We start from the raw sequence: 13,677 nt of genomic DNA, 5'->3' as shown, positions 1-13,677 counted from the left end.
AGGGGTCTTTCTTTTAATCTTTTGGCATAATACTTTAGATGCAAATCATAAGATAATAAAAGATAACATGATTAATCAAATATGAATTAATTATCCATTTCATTTTCTGTTTTGCATGAAAAGTGACACCATACAGGTTAGTAATAAATTAAAGGGTAAAAAAACTCACTGATTCAAATGATCCGTTCAGAGTGAGTCTCCAGTAAACGACTCACTGATTCAAATGATCCGTTCAGAGTGAGTCTCCAGTAAACGACTCACTGATTCAATTGATCCGTTCAGAGTGAGTTGAATTTCTAATAACTAATTTCTGATGACAGCACATAATATTAGTCTAGATATTCTTCAAGACACTAGTGTTCAGCTTACAGTGACATGTAAAGGCTTCACTAGGGTAATTAGGGTAAAGTTAGGGTAATTAGGCAAGTCATTGTATAACAGTGGTTTGTTCTGGAGACAATCCAACACTAATATTGCTGAAGGGGCGAATAATATTGACCTTTAAATGACTTTAAAACTGTTAAAAACTGCTTTTATTCAAGCCCAAATAAAACAAATCAGACTTTCTCCAGAAGAACAAATATTAGAGGAAACACTGTGAACAACTCCTGAATCTGTTCAACATCATTCAGGAAATAATTAAAAAGAGGGCTAATAATTATGACTTCAACTGTTTATTTAATTTGATTTATATACTTATTGAATTTATGGCTATTATAATTGTAATTATTTATGTAAATTATGAATATAATACATATTATGAAGTTTGTTGTTAGCATGGTTGATAGGCATTGTCTGGTAGTTTGTTGTAATGTGTTTTGTGATTAACAATTAAAATGTTATAAAAAAAAGATGTAAAAAACTCACAAGAGACAAGAGGAGTGTGTCGAATGAGACCCAAATTTATTAGTCTACTGTTTAATGAGTGAAATGCTTTAAGTCACATCATTCCAGACCTTTGGCAACCGCGAGAGAAAGCAGCTATCGAGAACTGAAACCCCCCAGGATCAGGCCAAGTCCACGGAAATTCTATACAGTAAATAAAATAGATATAAAAGGGTTGTTGACGTGTGTGTGTGTGTGTGTGTGTGTGTGGATGTGTACATTTGGCGGTGTTGCGTCGCATCGGTTTCTCAGTAAAAGTGCATACAGGCTTCACTTCTTGACCTCTCCCAGATCATCGATGCTGTCGTCGTCCACCTGTGCAGTAGAAAACACATTACATTAATTACATGTTTATTTTTACTGACCGCTGAGGTTTTTAATACTACACACTACCTGATAATAGTGTTGTGGCCTATCAAGTTTCAGGAACAGCAGATAATAACTGGACTTCTAGTTGATGATTTGGTGTCAGAAGTGTCTCTATGAAAGGCAAAGACCTCTAGATTTTGCTTGGAGGACTGCATCCATACATCTCTGACATGACTCACATCACTGATTAATGAAGTCATCTGGAATGAAGAAGAAAGCCTTCAGCAGGATCCCAGAGTTCATCAAGAGTCTTTGTGTTCATCTTCAACGCCTCCTCCTTCATCAGCTCAATAATGTTGATGTCTGGTGACTGGGCTGGCCAATCCTGGAGCACTCTCTGCTTTCAGGAGCTTTGATGTGGAGGCTGAAGTTTGAGCAGGAGAATTGTCCTCTCCTGTGGTTTGTAATGTAATGGGCAGCACAGATGTCTTGATTCCTCAGGCTGTTGATGTTGCAGATCTCTCGCACGCCCCCATACTGAATGACCCCCAAACCATGATTTCTCCTTCACCAAACTTGACTGATTTCTATGAAAATCTTGGTCCATGCTGGTTCCAGTAGGTCTTCTGCAGTTTGGTGATGATTGATGCAGATCAGCAGATGATCCAGCAGAGAAATCCTCCTTCTGACACTTTCACACATCATCAACTACAAGTCCAGATATTATCTGCTGCTCTTACAACAGAGATCCACCACAAGACTTCTGTCAGGTTGTGTAGAACAGTCACAAGGTAAATTTACACAACAGAGCTTCTGTCTCATTTACAATCAGCGGATGTCAAAAATGGCTAAACCAGATTAAAAAAAACTAAGCATTTATATCTAAAAGCGAAAGCTATTATTAATTTAACTTCACATTTCACTGTCAGGTTGTACATTTATCAATAATACATGTATTTTTAATATCATTCAAACAAACATGACTAAAAGTCCTACAAATCCAATGCAAATATATTTTAAACATTACTCTGCTTAAAGTAACTATGAATTGCATTTATTTATTTAAACCTTTATTTTACCAGGAAATATCTCATTTATTTACTATATTTTATGAAATTTTGTTACATTTATTTACTTTTAGGACATTCAGTTACCTTTATAAAGTAATTTGTGATTGTAATTACTAAATTACTGGAGAGATTTTTTTATTAAAAGACACTATAACTGCTATTTATTAGATTGTTTTTAATAGGCAAACACATTCACACTATTGTCCAAAAAATATTTACACAACAGCTGAAAATATTTATTTATTTTTTATAAATACTTACTAAATAACAGCAATAATAGCAGGGTACACATTAGTATGCATTATTTTCTGTAAAAAGTAACTATGAAACACATTTAGTAAGTCATTTAAAGTGGTAACGCACGATTATAATGCAATACTTTCTAAACGAGTGAATGTAGTTGTGGTTTTTTGACCTCGGGCCACTTCTCCTGGATGACGTCGATTATATCGTCTGTAAAGTCTCCCTGAATGATGATTTCGTCTTCTGCCGTCACGGAGGCGCCGCAGGAGAATTTCTGAGCAAAAAACCTCTGCGCTTCTTTCAGCTCGATGTCTGAGGCAGAAAACACAGAATAATAATGATGAGATTTCATGAAGGACAGCGAAGAAGAGGAAAATATAGGAAACAGCAGCTTTACCGAACGTGGCCAGACCGCACACTCTCGTCACGTATTTCTTTTTGGCTCTGGGGATTTTTGCTATCGTGACTTTTTGAGGGACGGTCTTCTTTTTCTGTTTGATTTGACCTCTTCCACCTGCAAAAACAGAATATTCATATACATTACATGTGTTTTATTAATGTTTAGTATATTATTAGTATATATATATATATATATATATATATATATATATATATATATATATATATATATATATATATGTTGTTGCTTATGAATAACAAAAGCAAATCTACTAAAGGGATAGTTCACCTAAAAATGAAAACACTCATCCACTAAAAACCTTCATGATGTTTTTCTGTTAGACACAAAAAAATATTTTAAATATGTTTTAATGCCTTATCAGCAGCACTGGCTATATTCAAGGCAACACTAGTATGTTATAGATAAATATATAAAAAACTAGTATGTATATATATATAAAAGCATTTCAGTTATTTTTGCTTTATTGTTTTCCAAAAAATACATTAAGATACTGGCAAATTATTTTGTCTATTTTACGTTTATTTTTAGAATACAATTCGTCACCCAGCATAAGTTTTTAATCTTTACTTTAATATGCCAATATAATAGCTCACTTTTCAAAGTTACCATAAATAAAAATGACAAACTCCACCCTCTCCCATCAGCCAATCACTGTCTGTATAGTAATGAGAATGTTGACATGACCCTTAGACCCGCCCTCACTCTCAGCTTTAGACGTCTCTATTTTCCTCTTAAGATGATTTTTTTTGTGAATACAGCCCTAGATTTATTATTGTGTGTGTGTGTGTGTGTGTGTGTGTGTGTGTGTGTGTGTGTGTGTGAGAGGTGTAGTGTTTGTAAATGTAAAGTAAATGTAACCTCTTTTCTGTTTCTTCTTTTCCTCCTCCTCTCCAGCAGGGGGCGCCTCACCTCTTCCTCTGCCTCCACCACCATCTTCTCCTCCTCCACCTCCTTTGCTCTCCTGTTTGGGTGCTGTACCTGCAGGACAGGTAAACGCAAGTGCTGTCCAGCGTTTCTGAACAATAGTCCAATATCAAACACAGGATGACTTACCGAGAGTCAGTTTGGCAAACACATCCGGAAAGTTCTTCTCAAGCCACTGTTTGCATTTGGCCGGCTCAGGCATGTACTCGCAGTACTGGCGAAATAACAGAAACACTTCAGTTATTTACATTCCCCTCACATACTAGAAAACTACATTACCCATAATGCTGTGCTGGAAATTCCACCATCAGAGAGCCTCAGCAAGACAAATGCGCTAAAAGAGCTCATTAGCATCAAGCTCTCAATATATATTCATATACTGCTTAATTTGCAGTTTTAGTTTCTTTAGACAACAAATTTTCTAAATTAAGTTCTGTATTTTTGCTGTTTTTAATTGGATTGCCATGTGCAATGATTCATGGGATTGTAGTTCTCCTATATGAATATAGTAACACTATATTAATTTAGTCAGACGCCCTAGTTTTTTTTTAATCCAACGCAAAATCAGCAAAGTCACTAATTTTTTCGATCCTGCAAAATTCTTTATTAAAACGTAAAAATTTAAATAATCTCATAAAACAACCAATTCCAAACCGTTTAATCAAATTATATTTGTTTCAGTTTGTAATTAACAGTTTTACATGACGTTGTATATGCAGGGCACATGATGTATGTGAGTGTCTCTCGAAAAATGACGTCTCACCTGCGCCCTCACAATCATTACATGAGAGCGGAGCAAAGTGTTTTGCAGCCTGTGCAGTAAGCAGACGCAGATGAAGCGCGAGTGATTTACACGTGAAGTCAAAGCAAAGATGTGATTAAGCCTCCTGTGGCACGAATTTGGCGTTTTGTGCGTTTGACGCGCTTCAGACTGCAAAATAAAGCGGGAAACATCAAACTAACCGAGCAATGGAACAGACAGAACAGCAAGCAGCTTGCAATGATGGAGGTTGATTCAAGGATGACGGCTGCTGGACGACTAAATTAAATATTACACAGACAATATCTGTGCTTTACATGTCTGGCTGGTATTATGATGTGCGTCAAATCGCTAAATGTTTTCGTTTAACTCTTTCCTGCAGCTAACAAGAGAAAACGCTTCCCTGCTATTGACACGTTTTACAGCAATCCGTGTTTTAGGTGTATTACATTAGAGGAAGCCCTAACGCATGTCCTGAGGGAGGTACATGATGTCAGATGCTCCGGGGAGTGAAATCTGAAAGAAAGCAAGATCGTGGATAAAAATAAAGAGTTTGGCTTATTTGGCTTAATCCCTACCGCTTTAGGTCGGTTTTAGATCTTGTCTCGTCTATTTTTCTGATTTGTGTCATTGTGTCAGATTGCACACCCCACACAGAGGCTGCCTAATATGGTAAATAATAATAATATTATATATTAAAACTAGGGGGTCTGTATAGTAAACACTACAGTGCATGTGAACCATAACTAAAGCAATAACTACAGTGGTTGATCTGTTGTGGTGATTCTACAGTTGCTATGGTAACTACAAGTACAGTAACTGATCTGTTGTGGTGATTTTAGTTGCTATGATAACACAAAAACTACAGTAATATAAACAAATGACCCATGACTGTAGTTTTCTACAACTATAAGATACATTACACTACAATACACCACACTTTACTGTAGTAAAAACTTAAGTATACATTACGGTTGATCAGTTTAGTATAGTTAATGCTGAAGTATGCTCAAAGAGTTGTTAATACTATAATATATACAGTATAATACTCTTCACTATAGTATGCTGCAAAAACACTTGACATTTTTTTTTACTATAAATTACTATAGTATTTTTTCCTGTGGTCATTCCGCAATTAAAATGAAATTTGCAGTCGTTTAGATTTTTCAGATACTTCTGTGCTTCAAACCCGTGTTTATAATGTCAGCTATCTGTACACTAAACACTTATTACACACAAAAATAAGAAACATTTCTCAACTGCACTTTCAATGCCTTATAGTTTTCAGTCATATACTCAAGTTATGTCATATGTCAGGCATAATGAGTTTAGGTTAATTCAATGTGTATATATATTTCTCTGGCTGCTTTGATTGATGACTTCAACATGTTATAAAATGCTCAATTTAATTCTTTAAATCCTGACTGTAAAAGTTCTTCCAGAAGCAGCATTTCTCAACATGTGGAAAAGCAATGCTGTACTCTATACACAATATGATCATTCAGAATGTTATAAACTCACCTCTGCAGGCAGGGAACACACTGTAGGAAAGAACAGAAACATTAGTCTAACATCATATTTACACATACATGCCATAAAATAATGAACTCTTGAAGGTGACCTATTATCCTGTTTATACAGGATCTAAAATGTGTCTCTGCTGTGTCTAGAGTGTATAGTGAAGTTTCAGCTCCAAACAGCACACAGATGATGTTCTCCAGCTCTCTGAAACTGACCCGTTTAGGCTTTGGTCCTAATTGTGGCGTTTTGGTGATTGCCGCTTTAAATTCAAATGAGATTCAAGAGAGGGCAGGGCTACAGACGCCTATGTGTCTCCATAGGGACAGATGTAAAACAGCAGTGTGTGTGTTGTGAGCGCTGGTCAGGTGTGTGTGTGCGCTTCAGTGTGAGTGTGTGCTTCATCTAAAACTCCACATCTATAATCCTCTTAGTCTATGCTGACATTATCTTCAGCAGCTCAAACACTGGACAGACGGCTGCTTCTCACTCAGGCCTGCTGATTATGCTAATGAGATGGAGAGATGGGCACTAGTGGGCGGGGCTTTCCCCATCTGATGACACAAACAAAGGGAGAATGTCAATCAAAGTGCTTCTGCATCAAGTCTGATTAGAACAAACACAATTCATTCATGTTGAGCACCATTAGAGGCTGCTGGAGATATTCACACACTGCTGACACACAACTGGGTTTAAACCCTGCATAACTCACTTTTGCATAATAGGCCCCCTAATATTATATGAGTATAATAATAATTATAATAAGTGGTATAATGTACATTCAGTCAGTTGTTTTTGCAGAATAAACTCTTCAGTCCTAATCAATGAACTGTCAGATTTATTCTGCGAAAACAACCGTCTAGACGTAAATTATACCTTATTATAATTTAATATCGTCTCACCTCCACAGTAGAGCACTTTCAGTGGGTATTTTGCATCGGGGTCGGCTCGATCCACTTTATTTTCTGGCGAACCTGACTCTGCGTTCTCAGTAGTAGCCATATTTCATGAATCTACACAAATAAACAAAGTACCATGGGTTACCTTAGACCAGCTGATGCACACAGACGAACACTGCTTATGGGACATTCTAGCAGAAACGTACATTTTCACTTATAAGAAATGTGCCGGCCTGACTTAAGCTTGTCTTCCTCAAAGATTCAATGATAGAACACATCCTTGATCACGGTCAGCTTTTCCATCAAATGATAACATGTATTGCACGCATTTCATCTTCAGTTTATTGCAAATGTGACTGACAGAAACAAGGGGACATCTGTAAAATAATATTTATTTGTAGAATTTATTTATAGTTTGATGTTTTTAATTCATTGATGTTAACGAGAACAACTTAAACTTGCTATTTCTAAATTTTTTCCCCCTAAATACCAGTTTTTAGCACAACAAAACTATTAAAGCTGTAGGTTTAATTGTGCTGAGGATGAGGACAATAACAGGGTTGTACATTTGTAAAGTGTTTTCTTTTTTTAAAAGAACAATATCCGAGACCCAAATGAATGACATATTCCTTTACTGAACAACTTTCAGCCACAGATAAAGCAAATGCACATTTCAGGTAGAATGTACCACATATGGTCCAGCTCAAAATGGCAATTTCTGAGTTAATTTTTTCCAACCAGCAAGTTTGTTTTTGACCGGAAATGACACAAGGTGCTTCCCAAAATATTTTAAGACGATGTACAGGGCATCATGGAAAATTTGTGAATAATTTCAAATATGAATAATTTCAGGCTATATATATATATATATATATATATATATATATATATATATATATATATATATATATATATATATATATTTCCGGTCAAAAACAAACTTGCTGGTTGGAAAAAATTGACTCAGAAATTACCATTTTATATATATATATATATATATATATATATATATATATATATATATTATTATATATATGCGTGTATATATATATATATATATATATATATATATATATATATATATATACACACACACACACACACATATATATAGTGTACTTATCTAACTGAAAAGCTCTGGACTTTTTGCTCTATATTGATTTAAGAGCCAATCACACAGCAGAAATGTGCAACATTGGGAGTCTAGAATAGTGTTGATATTACAGATGTACCGAATTTTCGACCAACAAAAATTTACCGGTCAAAAAAAAGTTGTTTAATGGACCATCTAATTTTTGTGGCATCAGTCATTGTTCTTAGCTGGTGGATCAACACTCCCCACATGATCGCTCTCATTGGCGGCATTATTTATAAGTGGGTTTGGAAACCCTGTGTACGTTCCACTGCTTCTTTCTCAAACTTCAGCCGTATGCAGTTTCCGCGGTCATCTAGGTGCCCCTGAAAAGTGTGAATGTGTTGCGTGGCATGCGCGCCCCTTCATTGGAAAAACGAACTTGAACAAGCTTGCTGTAACAGCCTCAGTCATCGTCAGTCCAGTGTGCATGGTTATAAGTCTCGGTTTTTTTTCTCAGCTTTGTTTAATTGCAGCAATTTTGTTCCATGCAACAACACGTTATTGAGAAGCCTTTACGATTAATTAACCGTGACTAGTTAAATCACAGTTAATAGTAAAAACGCTAATCGTTGCATCCCTAATCTGTATCGGTCGATACTCAGAATTTTGGTATCGGTATTGAGACCTAACTGAAATCTATATCGTTATCATTCAATATGGAAAATAATTACATAATAGGTTGTATTTCTGCTATATCGCCAGCCCCATTGACAAGCATCATTGCACTTTAAAAAGAAGCTGTTGAAGTTTTTGTTTCTCATTGAGAATGATGATATTGTATTTTTCCATCTGTCAAAATAGCACAAGATCACCCTGCTTCAACATATGCCACATCAAATAACGTTACACGTTAGCACAAAAGTAATCCAAAAGTAATCAGATTACATTACCATGGATGTGTCCATAAAAGCGCTTATGAATGTCTACAAATGTTGTCATGTAATTTGTCATCAGTAACTGTTCACAATTTAATTAGTAATCCACTGAATCTGTGTATCATCATCATCATCGTCATCATCATCGCCCTTATGGAAGAAATAATTTCAGCTCATTCATCTGAACACAGCACAATAAAGAGTCAGGAACACATTAGCAGTGCTTCACCAAACACAGACAGCATCTCTGACCACTGCTGTATTATATTAATAGTGATTCTGTTGATAATAATGCTGATTATGATGATGATAATGCGAAATCATGTGAGAGTTGCTGATCGCACACGCGGAGCTACGTTAGCGGCTCTGCTAACCGCGGCGGCCGCTGCAGATGCACACTCACCCGGGCGGTCTGATCTCAGTACAGCTGCTGTTTCTGTGGCCCTGCGATCATTATTCCTCAAACTATGAAGAGAAGAAAATCTGAAAAACTGAAGCGAGAGTTTCACCGCTGCTCTGCACACCTTCACTGTCTGCTACGGGTCCTGACAGCGCCCTTCGCGCACACAGAAACAACGCCGTCTGCGCCTGCGCCGCGTCTCCCACACACTTCATAAATCAACATATGCGTGAAATATAGAGGTGGCATTTTTAACAAGCATGACGTGTGTTTATTGATAAAATACTGTATGCAATTTCAGTTGGTGGGATGTGTGGAGAGGTTATTGAAGGAATGATTTCGATCAGGCATCGCGTCGGGCGACCTCCTATAGCGCGGATCACAACAGGCAGTTTGAGACTTCAGAAATAATCAAACCGCTTCAGCGTTTCTCTCTCTATTAAACACGCCACATTTTACGCGTTTTTATAAGTTAATCTTGATTTAAATGAACGTTTGGAGGTCTCACATTTGTGTGTTTTTAATTACGACGGTCTTTGTTTATATTTAAACTGTGTGTTTTTAAAAACAACCAAGCAGAAGTCAGTAATGTTGGTTTTATTATGACGCGCTCGTGTTGATTATTGATTATATTCACTCAGATGTGATGTAAAGCCAGTGCTGTTATCATTATAGTATGTCCAGTGTGAGTTATAATGATGGAGGAGCTCAGAGACAGAAGACATGGCAAATCTCCTGCGAGTTTCTCCTCATTGAAAGGTGATAAACATAACAATAATCAGTCATACAATCAAACTTACAACTTTATTAATATTAATGCTGATTAATGAATTTTCAGAACATCCAGTGGAGCCCTGGCACAGCACTCCTGTGAAAAAGGTAATTTAAATATGAAATATAATAGTTTTTTAACTTAATTTTATTAGAGAAAACAACATAGCATGAAGTACAATATAGTGTAACAGTTTTTTTTACATGTTTGACCATTAATTTCTATCTACCGAAATGGTTGTAAATACATGTACAAAACAAAAAAACATTCTAAGGACATATAAAAGAGATTTTTTTTTTAGAAAACAACAACTATAATAATAATTATAAAAAAGGAAGAAGGAAGGGGCCTTATTTTCCAATAGTTTGCAGAGTTCAGTATGGCTCATTTTTTAATTAGAGGGATGACAGGAGACCATTTCTTTTGGACAATTGTTTTTTAAAGTCGTAATGCATATGTTAATGTTCCATTTGATACAATACCCACACTTTTTTAATTTAAGCATTATATGATGGAGGTTCAGAATTTTGCCATCTGCTTGTGATGCACTTCAAAGCTGCAGCAAGTAGGATTTGTAATAAGTTGATTTTTGATCAGCCATTGAAGCCCTCAGGACATACACCTAGCAGAGCAACTGTGGGATCTTCAGAAAGTTCATAATGAAAGATTTCCTCAAGGGCATTAAATACAGATTTCCAATAGTTACTTAAAGGACATGACCACAGAACATGGGTGTGGTGTGGTTATCAATATTCTGACAACAATTTCTCCAGCACTTGTCAGAGCAGAAAGGGTTCCATTTTGAAATTATTTGTGGAGTTCTGAAAAATCTACTTAAAACTTCCTTTTGAATTCTCTCCAGATATTAGAATTGGTCACAGAATGCACTTTACTGCAAACCCCCACCCAAGATTCCAGAGAAATTGTTCTCTTCATTTCAGTCTCCCATTTCTCCTCTGTCTGTTAGGTGTTATTTCTTGGATAGGAATATTGAGTAACCTTTAGAAATTATTTTATTGATCTCATGTCCATTTTGTATATCTTTTAGAAACTGTTCTATTGTAGAAGTGTTTTTAATTCTTTCTATATCTTTATGTGTTGTGAGGAAATGTCGGAGTTGTAAGTATCTAAAAATTCCATAATTTGGGAGCAAAAACTCATTTCCTAATTGTTTAAATAATTTAAGTGCATCGTTATGGAACATTTGTGACCATTTTTTGAACTCAATATCAGTATGAGATGGTATGAAATCCTTGAGGTATCCGATACTGGCTAGGGACGAAATATTCTTTGACATACCCAGCGATGTTTGTGAAATATAATAGTTTTATTTGTATTTTTTCATACATCATACATAATATGTGCTGGTTATTTTAGTTTATGTCTGAGCTAAACATGATTGTTTTTTAAATACACTGTATTTTGTATATTTGCGTGGGTTTCCTCCGGGTGCTCCGGTTTCCCCCCACAGTCCAGAGACATGCGGTACAGGTGAATTGAATGAGCTAAATTGGCTGTGGTGTGAATGTGAGAGTGTATGAGTCTTTCCCAGTGTTGGGTTGCAGCTGGAAGGGCATCCTCTGCGTAAAACGTATTCTGAATGAGTTGGCGGTTCATTCCACTGTGTGACCCCTGATTAATAAAGGGACTAAGTCGAAAAGAAAATGAATGAATGTATTCTGTATATAGTTAATCACAGAAAGTTGTACATTGAAATTTAATACCTAAAAGTAAGTATAATGTCATGCCTAAATGAATATGTCATGATTTACTCATCCTTTACTTGTCTCAAACCGGAGTTTCTTTCTTCTGTCAAACACAAAAGAAGTTATTTTAAATAATGCTGAAAACAGGTAACCATTGACTTCCATTTGTTTTTCCTACTATGGAAGTAAAAGGTTAAAGGTTTTCAGCATTCTTCAAAATATCTTCTTTAGTGTTCAACAGAAGAAAGAAACTCATAAAAGTTTACAACCAATTGAGGGAAAGTAAATAGTGGGTAAATCTTCATTCTTTAATGTAATGTAATGTACTCTGTTAGTGTTTTTTATACAGGAGTTTGTGTTTATTGCAATGTCAACATGATCATTTGTATTTTCACATTCACTTCAGCATTTACTGATGAGTATGGCCAGACAGAATATGCAGACATTTTTTTTTGCTATTTCTGCTGAGAATTTAGTAAAGAATCAGTGGATTTATGCGGAATGATTTTAGGAGTATCATAACTGAAAACTGTATATGTGAAATAAAAGTAATACCTTTTTAATTTTTATTTATTGTTTACAATGCAAATCCAATTAGAGAGCTTATTTGGTAAACAAAGAAAGTCTTTCGTTTAATATCTCGACTAAAAGACAGAACATATGACTTTACACACTGTATTGTAAATAAATTAATGAACATTTTATTATCACTGTTATATCATAAAATATGAATGAAATTATTTTAAAAACTGAATCAATATAAATTTACACACACTTACACAAGTAAATACATGATGGACTAAAAATTTGTGCAGCATCCGTGTGGGGCTACTGATGAGCAAGACGCGACTGTTGATTCATTCATTTGTTCATTTCCTTTTCGGCTTAGTCCCTTCGTTAATCCAGGGTCGCCACAGCGGAATGAACCGCCACACGCGAATGTATGTAATGTGATTTTTCTGATGCTCAATTCTTCAGAATCTTTTTGCTGCTCATGAGACTCCAGAAGTTTCCTCCAGTAAACACAGAGATGAAGCTAGAGTGAAACCTGCGCTGCTGAATCTGCATGACCTCTCAAAACCAGCGTCCTCTTTCACTTTCACTCAGGATTTACAGGTAACTCTATGGGCCCTGTTATCCCCCTGCACAGCTGGCGTCACAAGTCTACTTTGCTAGTTTTAGCCTGACACAAGTGTCATTTTCACCTTACTCAAACAGTAAATGCATATATGTGCTCATGGGGGCAGTGTTGGGGCAAATGCATCACAAGTATTCAAAAGAAGGTAATGATTCGCACTCAATTGCTTCATACTGTTTTTATTTTTACTTTTTCTTACATTTTACGGGTGATAACAGACAAACAGACGTTTCGGCACAAAGCCTTCCTCAGTGTGTGAGGATCACAAGTAACACAAGTTACATAATAACATTACTTTCATAGGAAACAAGTAAAGCATTGCTTAAAAATAATGAAATTTAATCAAATTGAATTGTTTAATCTAATTGAATTGAGTTGATTTAAATCGAATTGAATCAAATTGGTTGAAGTGAATTGAGTTGTTGAATTAAATCGTATTTAATCGAATCAAATCTAATTGAATTGAGTTCAGTTGAATTTAATAAAATTCAGTTCATTTGAATTCAAATTTTAAAAAATCCACATAAATTTAGTTGAATTGAATTAAATCAAATTGAGTTGAGCTGAATTCAGTCGAATCAAATACAATTAAATTTAGTTGAATTGAATTGAATAAAATTGC

General features: G+C 35.5%; 2 protein-coding genes across 51 annotated transcripts in view; one reads left to right on the top strand and one right to left on the bottom strand.

Annotated features, from left to right (window-relative positions):
* The window catches only part of ccdc62 (coiled-coil domain containing 62), a 44,138-nt gene that overhangs the window by 18,672 nt on the left and 11,789 nt on the right, over positions 1 to 13,677 (top strand). For 24 of the 50 annotated variants that reach the window (XR_012385885.1, XR_012385886.1, XR_012385884.1 and 21 more), the window contains 4 exons: positions 3,826 to 3,917; positions 10,115 to 10,198; positions 10,278 to 10,318; positions 12,896 to 13,033. Coding sequence is in view for 32 of the 50 variants with exons in the window: in XM_073913766.1 (XP_073769867.1) it covers positions 10,135 to 10,198; positions 10,278 to 10,318; positions 12,896 to 13,033 (243 nt within the window). In the remaining 18 variants the exon portion in view is untranslated. Of the gene's footprint in view, positions 1 to 3,822; positions 3,918 to 9,834; positions 10,199 to 10,277; positions 10,319 to 12,895; positions 13,034 to 13,677 lie in introns of those variants that run through there. The other 26 variants (XR_012385879.1, XR_012385874.1, XR_012385880.1 and 23 more) reach the window with 3 other exon arrangements.
* The window catches only part of denr (density-regulated protein), a gene marked incomplete in the record, with an annotated part of 42,607 nt that continues 29,815 nt past the window's right edge, over positions 886 to 13,677 (bottom strand). The window contains 8 exon segments of the mRNA NM_001002697.2: positions 886 to 1,200; positions 2,680 to 2,819; positions 2,905 to 3,021; positions 3,787 to 3,906; positions 3,982 to 4,066; positions 6,134 to 6,153; positions 7,033 to 7,143; positions 9,443 to 9,588. Coding sequence (NP_001002697.1) covers positions 1,156 to 1,200; positions 2,680 to 2,819; positions 2,905 to 3,021; positions 3,787 to 3,906; positions 3,982 to 4,066; positions 6,134 to 6,153; positions 7,033 to 7,132 — 627 coding nt within the window.

This window comes from Danio rerio, chromosome 10 (genome assembly GCF_049306965.1).
Source record: "Danio rerio strain Tuebingen ecotype United States chromosome 10, GRCz12tu, whole genome shotgun sequence".
Lineage (NCBI taxonomy): Eukaryota > Metazoa > Chordata > Actinopteri > Cypriniformes > Danionidae > Danio > Danio rerio.
The sequence above is the reverse complement of the archived record's forward strand: the minus strand, read 5'-3'. Positions and strand labels throughout refer to the sequence as shown.